This window comes from Poecilia reticulata, linkage group LG10 (genome assembly GCF_000633615.1).
Source record: "Poecilia reticulata strain Guanapo linkage group LG10, Guppy_female_1.0+MT, whole genome shotgun sequence".
NCBI classification, from domain to species: Eukaryota; Metazoa; Chordata; class Actinopteri; order Cyprinodontiformes; family Poeciliidae; genus Poecilia; species Poecilia reticulata.
Window position 1 is genome coordinate 8,046,036 of NC_024340.1, and position 10,306 is coordinate 8,056,341.

Consider the following 10,306-nt stretch of genomic DNA (forward strand, 5'->3'; position numbering starts at 1 on the left):
TTGTTGTGGGGAGACGGACTGAGGGGGGGAGCTGGGGCCCGGCCCTGCTCCGCCTGTCAACTGGACACAATCGTTTCCAGCCCCTCTAACAATCGCTGGAGCGTCAATCCTTCAGATCCTTTTACCTACAATAACTTGTTTTATCTTCTTATCTTTCTCCCACCTCAAGACACAAAGCCCAGACAGAAGTAAGTCCCCCTGCATCTGATGAAAGCCTTTCAAAGCAACTCTTTGTGTTTTTTTATTTTTTATTGTGCTGCTCAAAGCTAATATGCTGCTTTCTCTCCAAACAAACAGTCCTTTAAATTAGACCCATTAAAAATACCAAAATATATTTATTGAAGACAATGTTGCGCTTAATCAAATTGATTATATATATATATATTTTGCTAGGAGGTAGAGGAACAACATTTAGATGAATAATTGTGAATCTAATTTCTGTTTATTATTCTGTTTATTATTCTGTTTATTATGAGTGCTTTCTGTTTTAAAGCGTTCCTCTTGTGCTTTGTTCAAGAAAACAGACAAACATTTTAATTCCACCGAGGCGCTTAATTGATGTTTGATTTTTCTTGCCGGTCTTATTTGTGTGCTAATAGGAAGCGGAGTCATCTGAACGTCGTAACGCATTCCTGATGCACAAAAGGCTTCGTTTGATCACCAAAATGAGTCTGGTGGTTTGTAGTCCCTTGTGGAAATYGTTCATAACTCTTGAAACCTAAAAACCTTTTCACAGGTTTTTAGGTTGTTAACACAAGTAAGGGAAAAATAAATTAACACTAGAAGTGTTTTGAAGCCAAATGGACTTGCATTGTTTCATGATTTAAGTGTTTTGCCACAGAGCCTTTTGAAAACAGTCACATATTTTTTCTGCAATGCAGCTAAATGCAGCCCATTTTTATGGCGCCCCCTGGACTACTGGCGCCCTGAGCATTTGCCTATTCTGCCTATCCTGCTTCTGCCAGGGGGCGTCATGGTAACCAAAGCCATCAGTAGTTGTTTTGATACTATGTTTAAAAATAAAATTTTCCCCCTGAGATTGAACGAACTGATATTAATTTTCACTAATTGCTGATTGACTTCAGCTGGTGTCATGGCTTCCCGTGTGTTCTGTGTCATTCCAGTTTATCAGTCATTACGGCTAACTGGGTTATTACCAACATATTGTGAACATTTTCATGTTAGCTGGACATTTACAAATTGGRGTTAATACGTTTACTTTAGAAAGCAATTTAATTATTTTTTTTAGACCTGAAATATGTTCTCCTAAACTTTGGGACATATGGAGTTCAACTTAAACTCAMTAGCTAAGGTTGTCATGTGACGCCACAGTAAAATGTCAGGCTAACATCTTATTCGAAGACCCTATTTTCTGATAATCATGCTGTCGAAGAGCGAACAATYTCTCCACACCTTTTATTCCAAAGGTGTAAAAAAAAATGTGAGACAGGTGACAGAAATGTCACAGGTTACCTTGYCGCAGTGAAACCTGCGGGGTTCTTTTTTATATCACGCGTTAAAGTAATTTTTTTCTGTTTCTTCTTCTTTTTCGGTTAGAAAGCTTAATAGTACAGGCATACATGCGTCACCTCAAGCAACCCTACATGTAGCCTCCTGTGTCTGAGTGAAACCAACACCGGAAACAGATGTTTCTGCCTGTTAAATCCACGCTGCCGGCCGGCGGGTGCATCTGGACGGGGTTTCATGATGGCTGCTGTAAACACACACTCACATGTGGYCTCAGATCCGGAGACAAGCGAATGACAGTCTCCGTGTGCCTGTGATGAAACCGAGTGGTTTGTTTGGAGGAGTGCTGGGATTAATTAGTATTTTAATTATAATCTGGAAGTCTTTTTCTTTTTTTTAATTCTGCGYTTTACCACTAGGGAGCACTATGCTCAGAGCAACGCTTAATGAGGTGCAGCAGGTGTCTCTTCTTGTTTAATAAAAATGGTGTGTAGCCTAAACCGACACTCGCATGTCAGCCTTGATTGTGTGTCATGGTGTTTTTTTAAGAGTCAGGTGCAGCTGGCAAAACGAAGCCTAAACCATAGTATCCTGCTGTTTAAGAAAGAAAGAAAGAAAGAAAGAAAGAAAGAAAGAAAGAAAATCATTTCGAGTTGACTTTTCATTCAGTAATTCAAGTGCCTGGCAGTTTTCATGCTCGGTCCTGTCACAACTACCGATGACGTGAACTCTCCAATAACTCGATCCTCCACACCAAGAAGGGGGGAAAATGGCGAGCAGCCTTACAGAAGACATAATTACACACTGCTGGGATGCAGAAAATGAAAAGAGGGGTGAATTGGGCTGTAGTGTCAGCAGAAGTAGGAACAGCTGCACCTAGTGGAGTAAATCCATTTCCAAGCTCGGAGGGAGTCCAGGACGTGAAGCTAAGGCTGTCGATCCGCGTGCAGCAGCACTCACAGGGGKCTCCAGGTTCGCTTTTCTCCTGGCGGCACTGAACAAAACCTGTCCAWRMATTTTTAAACAAGTTGAATTAAATACYTAAGATTTTTWAAATACCACTCTTGAATTAAATTTAAGACTGAAAAGATAAATATACAAAAAACGAACGTCGCCCAGCGAACTGGTGATAAATTTACACCAACATGGCTAGCTTGTTAGCAAGCGTAGCTAGTTAGCGGTAGCCTTGTGAGTCCTTTGGAGTAATTTTTTACGTGATGTTTGAACTCCTTTCTATGACTTATTTGGGCTCATTTCCGACGTCATGTTACACTGTTTCATTTGGACTCATTMTTGACGTCATGCTATAATATGTCTCCTTAGGACTAATTTTATTCTCATTTCGGACATCATGCTAGACGCTAGCTAATTTTTTACGTCATACTAGATTACTTGTGTTTGGACTCTTGTTATACCGTGGCTCACTTGGCAAAKTTTTGATGCAATGCCTCATTTGATATAATTTTCGACATGTTATTCCATGGCCCGTTGCCAATGACACTGAAAATGAGCTCAAACGACACATACCTTTTACTGCTTGCGTACTTTGTACTGTTAAGAGTTCAGCTTATTTTATTTTTTTCAGATTTTCAGCATTTTCAGGACTGCCTCAGTGGCCACCTTCATGGACTCATTGAGTGCASAACTTAAAAACGCTGTTTTCAGATCATATGAGTGGAATGTTGAGTGGTAAAAAAAACTGTAGTTGCTAAAGAAAAACTACAAAACCGGACACCAGAGCAAACAATGCAGATTAGCTTCCTCCACACCTCAGCAGAGTCACAGGCTGATATTAGCCTCCATCTCATAATGCATCAATGGCTGAATCCAACTTCTGATTGATATTTTAAATCATTACAACACAATAAGTTAATGATCAGAGTCCAGCAGCACRGTGGTGTTTTATTGCTCAGCTTTATTGTCACAGAAGGAAAAGGTTCTGCTAACAACTGTCAGTATTTTAACTAAAGTTATGTTTAAACATGACTTAACCTTCCACTCACACTAATAATCTTCCACGTTAGTTTGCAAACTAGCAGCCAAGTTAAAGTCTYGTTTGTCTTTTCTGCCACTGACTTATCCACCGTTAACCCTCTAAGCTGCAGTTTGGACGTTGTTGTGCAAACAAAAGCAAATAGTCCTTTCACACACATAAGATGTGTAATGATATATTAAAAAAAATAACTAAACTGTTTCAGATGAAATAAGCAAGAACAGGGAGTTAATATTTATACGGAGTATACAGTCTTCTAAGTGACAACATGTTTACTCCAAGACTGAGACTGAAGGGATTTACAGAAGACTTTACAGCGATATCAAACTCCATGTGTTGGTTAATGTTAATGGAACATGGAGGGGAGTGTTAATGTGGAGCTCTAGCTGGCCTCCTGGGTCTCGGCCGGCTTGGTTTCCTCATTCGAGAGACCGTCTGCTCCGTATTTGTTCTTTAGTGAACGTCCCAAAAACTGCCAGTACTCCTTACGAATGGTATCCTTCTCCTGGGCCAGAAGCTCGCAGATCTTAGCGGGAAGACAAACATGAAACGGACGAAAAATGAATCCACTGCAGCTTAAGAAATTGATTAAATTAACAAAAAGTGCTAATTTCTCAAAGTATCAACAACTGCTCACCTCCAGAGCCTTTTTTAGCGTCTCCTTATGTTCCTGCTCAGGATTTTCCTTTTGGAAGCTGTACTCCAAAGCGTCTTCGTAGCAATCGAAGAGGAAAGCGAGGAGGTAGGGCGAGCAGTGCGTCTCTTTCAGCTCCACGACCTTTTCCAGCAGGCCCGGCTGAGACGAGAGGCCTCTGTCCTGCAGCATCCTGAAGGGAACAAAAAGGTGGAAAAATGTAAAAGAAAAAGAAAAGAACAAACGCCGCCTCAGAGCCTCTACGTTTTTAATAACTGAATCGCGACCGTGTCCGCGGCCTCCTGGAGCACGCTTAAACATTCCTGGCCTCCACACTGAAAGGGACCGATTCATTCTTAAACCAGAGAAAACCAGAAAAAAAAAAAAAAGAACTGCTCCCTTTCAGGGTTTCCAGGAAGTTAAATCTAACGTATGCGCGTCTCACTTCTCACCCTTTCAAATAATTCCAGGCGCTCTCGTTGTGAGGAGCCTTCCTGATCTGGTTCAGACAATACCTGACACAAAGAGAAGAAAGCATTAAAATGAATGAAACCTGAAAGAAAAACTGCATGCTTCATTTGACAGCAAATACCAGGAATTTCTTTGATTTTTCAAACAGGAAGACATGCTAACCATTTTTCAAAGTATTAGATTTCCTATAAAAAAATTTTATAGGTCAGATTTCCTATAAAACAGACTAAACTCGGGTTGCTTTGTTTTGAAGTGTAGTGCTGCTTTGCAGCTTTATAATTGGTTTTAGCCGATCAAAGGCAAAAATTGTTCCTAAGGTCTCTGTGAATCATCACATAAAATCCCCATATAAATCAGTTCCTACAAGATTTTACTATTTTTGTGATGTTTTTTTACCCCAGTAAAATTCATGAACTCATTATGTTTCTACTCTACAAATATTTGCACTAATCTGTGAYRGTAAATATTACTTTCTGTTATTCACCATGCAGATCACAGACTTCACATCAAGTAAGGCTGAGGCAGCAGAGGGGTAGAAGTAAGAAATACTGCCACCTGCAGGTCAGAGTTAGTCACTTAAACTATTACAATTTCTCTGGAAAATTTGCAATTCAATTAATCTGTTGATTTTGCACAAGAAACGGAATAACATATTAAAGTTTATTTTTGGAGTATGGATCCTTTTACAAGGAACTATTTATTAAAAGAAAAGTATTTTTTTTAAAAAAAAAAACCCTTACTGTATCTCTCTCTGCACGATGGCTGGGTCAGAGAAGCCTGTGGTGTGAGAAATGACAAAGTGCCTCTGGTTCCACGCCGAGTTGTTCCGCACGTCTTCGTCCAGAAGACTCTCCACAAAGTCCAGCTCATTGTCCCACAGCTTGTACTCCTGAAGGTCAAACACAAAGAGACAAAGAGACGCCCCAACAGACACACCGTCACACCCCAAACTTTAAACAGAAAGAAAAACAAGAGCGGAGAAAAGATTCCCTCTGAGAGTTTGTGAGGCGAAGGAAGCGCCACCGACCTGGATGACCCACTGCCTGTGCTGCCAGGCATGGTAGTTCTTGGCATCCTGGCTGAGGATGTCTGCGATGAACTGCAGCTCCGCTGTGGGGTCGTTCAACCACTCCACCACCATGCGCCTGTGATGCCTGGACAGGAAGTCAGGAAATACGCAAATACTGGGTCGTAATGACTCCTGATTTCTATAAAATTATTCATTTTCCAATAATTCTGGGTTTTCTTTTCATCCCTCGTTAGTCCTTTTATCTCACTGCAACAACAAAAAACTCAAAATGAACTCAAAATATGAACCTCAATTCTAAAAATCAAGATGAAGTAAAAATAAAAAAGATGTGTAGAGAAAGCCCACATTTTGACTCTTTAATTTTTACATCTTTAAATTGCTGCAATGGAGATTGAGATTAGGAACGCACCGATATGCACGTTTGGTATATTTGGTATACACGATGTTGATATCCGATTTTAATACTGCTGTTACGGCCGATAACCGATATCATACAAAGTTTCTCTACCGTTTTGACACCTCTGCAAAGAAAACGTACAGAAACAAATGGCAACAAGATAAAAACAAATATTGACTGTTAACCAATGTATCGGCCCAATACCGATACGTTAAAAAAATGACAAAGGTTGGATACCGATACGGATGTTAGTGATATTGTGCGTGACTTATTGTGATCAGTGGAAACGTGGCTCACCAGACTTGGTAGTTCTTGGGCTGCTCCTCGATGATGTTGGTGATGTATTTCATCTCCTCCCTCAGGTCCTTGGACAGAGCTTGGAGCAGAACTCGCCTGTAGTGCCTGAACAGGAGCAGATCCAGCGTTACATCGCACCACGACCTCACAACGGAACCGAAACATGACACAGTTTGAGCTTTCAGGCTTTTCCCAAACTCTAATCTGTTGRGTTTTCTCTAAACATTTTAAATATTTGAGTGCAAAGCATTTACTTTTATCACCTGAACATTTGATGACTGAACACGCTGCTGAAGCTGGATTCTGATTGGGTAGTARTCTTAAAGGGCCGTTTCACTGTTTTTGGCATCTAAACTAACACATATCAATTCTGTTTCAAAAATAATTAAAACCAATCTCAAATGAAAAGTGTATTAACTTCCAAACACAGAATATTTAGAGCATTTATGAGGTTTGGAAATATCCATAATAAAAACCAGCTTGAAGGTTCAATATCTAGAATCTGGAGGGCCTCAATTTTAACACCAGTACGTAAAGCCAGTTGAAAATTGACAACTTTAAAACTGTGAGGAGGTAGAAGCCTCTGTGCCCCCCCTCCTCCCCCTGCAAAAAAACAAATAAACTTTACACTGTATGTTTCTCACATTTTAAACTCAATTGTTTAACTTTTCTTGCTTTTATTCACTTTTTTTTTACTGCCGTTGTCTCACAAGAGTGACGCTCACCACACTGTGTAGTTTGCTGCGTTCAGGTCGATGGCGTYGGCTGTGAGAGCGAAAGCCCTCTCGCTCCTTTCGTCCTTCTTTAAGAGCGCGCGGAAATAGTCATAAACATCAGCAACTGTTGGATAAAACACACGGTGACGAGTGGCGCGACGTTCATATCTGACTACGTTCATATCTGATTACGTTCAGTCTCCAAAACGAAAACACAGAAAGCGTCTTATCACACTGCAAAAATGTTTCCCAGCTATTCATCTGAGGTTGATTTCAATCAGTTAGAATGTCACTGAAAAGTTTCAGTTCAAGTAATTTCATTCAAAATGTGAAACTCATGTAGGTTTTTATTTATATTCATTTTTAGGATTATAGCAAGCAAATGATTWAAAAAAATCAAATAAGAATATTGAAATGAACAATAAAAAAATATGGGTGGTAAATCAATTTTAATGATTAAATAAATCTTTGCTTTTGCGCACGTAATTTAAAAAATAAAATAAAATGCAYATACCAACGCTCTCTAGTGTTTCCACAGTTCAGAGTGACGTCAGCCCACCTAAAAACTACTATTCTGTGTTTTATAACTTCTACTTATTTTAACTTTGAATTCAGATCAACTTCCAAAAGCATTGATTGAAATAAAAATCCGTTTTTTAAAATAGATATTTTCAGTCACCTATGATTTTTTTTTTTTTTTTAGGAAAAACTGGGGGAGGGGCGGGGGATCCATCAAAATCGGAAATCGAATTTTGAATAAATAAATAAAATCTAAGAACCTCCATCCTCCGCTAATTATTTATTGCAAATACTTTACAATGCTCGGACATACTTTCTAGTGTAAATAATAATCTGTTATATAACAAGAGTTTCACTTTTTGAATAACTCAACGTTTTGATGATACTCTAATCTGCTGAGATGCGCTCCTGTGGTATCCTAGCAACCGCCTTACACTTGTCAGAGTAGGCGATCTTCACTACGGGATTTGGTCCGTCGTCTTGCGGAACAGGCTCCAGATCAGCCCACTCTTTCCGGTCTCTGAAAGATAAAAACACAGCACTGATCCAACYGCATACCTCAAATACCTCCGGACACCATCTTACCACAACTTTGAAAACTAAAGGAGGGCTAATAACAAAACTAGATTGACCTTCAGCGGAAACTGTCATTTCTTTTATTACCGTGGTCATTATTTGATCATAAATAGAGACAGAAATTCCAAACCAAAGCTGTTATATTAGCCTGAACCGACTTAATTATTGTTACCTTGTGATAAATGACCATTATCATACTAAAATTATYACTATGACACTTGAAACACATTAATTCTTAAAGAATTAGTATGGAAAAAGTGGCGTCTCGAGAAACTTGTAAGAAACGCCTCCTTGCTAATGGAGTAGCTACTGAGGCTAGGTTAGCCAGCGACAACAAGACGGAAAAAGTACCTGTAAAAAATGTATCGGGTTGGGTCGGCGCCATAACTGTCCCCGAATTGGTCCCCGATATCTACATCCAGCTCTTTCTGCTCTTTAACCCCCAGGTGTTCACTGGAGGGCTCCTCAACAGTTGACATGGCTAACTTCTAGCTTTGTCTCAGCCAGAGCGCTGCTTCTTCAGGAAGGACGCAACTTCCGGTGCCTCCGTGGACGGCGGGACATATCAGTTTCCTCCTAACWAGCAGAGGTTCGCTTGGACTTGTTCCGTTTTTCCTCTAAATGCCACAATCTTAATTTCATGGCAACAAAACATTTTTTCTACAAATTGTCCTAGTTTTGGTCAGATTTTATTTGAAATTAGTTTTATTTCTCATAATTTCACCACTCACTTTTAAAACGAAACACTTTCATCACAACTTTCAGATTTTTTGACAAAAAAAAAATCAATTAAAGTAGCTCACTCAGCAGGTTGACTGGCAGATTTGACGATGGTGATCGTAGGTGAAAAATTAAATTGGTGCTCCAATCCAACTGTCCTATTTTCTGTGATTATAAAACTGAAGATATTTTTATATGGGCTCAAACAAACTTCAATCGAAATAAAATATTTCTGCTCTGTTGTGGAAGATTATGAAATCTGTACTTCCGGCATCTGGCCTGTTGACAATATCTGTGGTGTCACTTCAATATCAAATCCTTCTCTCTGATGAAATATTAAAATTTTCTGAGGAACTAAATTTTGAGATTTTAAATTGGCTGTACTTGAAATATAGACATAATGCCTAATAAATTATTAGGCAAGTTATACTTTTGTAAATTTTCTGGGACATTTTAAAACGTAACCATTATAAAAACATTTGTTTAAAAAAAAAAAAATCTTATAAATTAAAACCATTTTTAAAAGTTCAGTGGTGGCATTTAGGAAGTGTTGGGGAAAAAAACTGTTCACAAGTTGATGATAAAATCTGATATAATATACAAGTACGACCCTTCTGGTGAACCATAAGCTAGCTTAGCCAGGTTCTAACATCGTCGTGTACGAGGTGCACTTAAATGCATCATGAGGTGCCAGGAACTCTTGTTTTGAAAAGCAAAGGCGTGACAGCGGGGCAGAACTGGAAACTTTAAATCAGCGMAGTTAAAGACACCCGAAGCAGCACAACCGTAACTGTGGACGTCATAATAACTTATGTTTATCCAGGCATTCAAAAGACATTTTTAGATTGTGATAAACTTGTTCTGAATAAGTTTATCACAACAAAACATTTAGATATATATTTATAAAAAAAAGAAAGMTCACACACCTTATGTTTGAAATAATTTCTTGAAAGCAAGGTCAAGCTGAACTTTATTTTCATCGACAACTCTGACATTATAAAAATAAATAGATGATTTACAGTCAGTGGATTGTTATACAAACCGTTATCAAAATTATGTCTCGGCCAGGATGGAGAATTAAACACATGCATAAAATCACCATTCAATGAATGTATACATGTTCTGAATACTTTGTTGCCATTATTTGCGGATAACAAAACCAGTTTTTTGTTGTTTTTTTTCCAGCTCGACAGGGTTGATAGAAAATAAAAATCACTTTTCAAAAGTAGACAGCAGGACAGCTTGAAGATGCCTCACTCCGACCAGTTTCCAAAGATCCGATGTTTTGTTCAGTGGCTGTCTTCCGGGTCCAGTCCGTGCTTCTCGATGTAACGTCTGCAGAAGATCACTGCTGGTTAGAGAAATTAATCTCGCACAAACAAATGTCKTAGGCCTTATGGTTTGCTGTCTGCATACGGAGGTTTAAATCCGCTCTTCGTCAGCATGAATGTATTTTAAGCGATTCGTTTCAATTGTTCCTTTTTTT

General features: G+C 39.0%; 2 protein-coding genes across 2 annotated transcripts in view; both read right to left on the reverse strand.

Moving 5' to 3' along the window:
* Positions 1 to 3,349: 3,349 nt before the first annotated feature.
* On the reverse strand, positions 3,350 to 8,642 carry fnta (farnesyltransferase, CAAX box, subunit alpha). Its single transcript, XM_008419823.2, has 9 exons — positions 8,452 to 8,642; positions 7,959 to 8,044; positions 7,015 to 7,129; positions 6,290 to 6,394; positions 5,593 to 5,719; positions 5,306 to 5,454; positions 4,547 to 4,609; positions 4,098 to 4,287; positions 3,350 to 3,986 (listed from the first exon to the last, which is right to left on the reverse strand). Exons 1-9 carry the CDS (start codon positions 8,577 to 8,579, stop codon positions 3,843 to 3,845), a joined length of 1,107 nt encoding a protein of 368 aa, XP_008418045.1. The 5' UTR covers positions 8,580 to 8,642; the 3' UTR covers positions 3,350 to 3,842.
* A 1,130-nt stretch (positions 8,643 to 9,772) lies between these two features.
* Positions 9,773 to 10,306, reverse strand: part of aup1 (AUP1 lipid droplet regulating VLDL assembly factor) — a 12,173-nt gene continuing 11,639 nt past the window's right edge. The window contains exon 12 of the mRNA XM_008419824.2: positions 9,773 to 10,155. Coding sequence (XP_008418046.1) covers positions 10,110 to 10,155 — 46 coding nt within the window. The 3' untranslated portion in view covers positions 9,773 to 10,109. The remainder of the gene's footprint in view (positions 10,156 to 10,306) is intronic.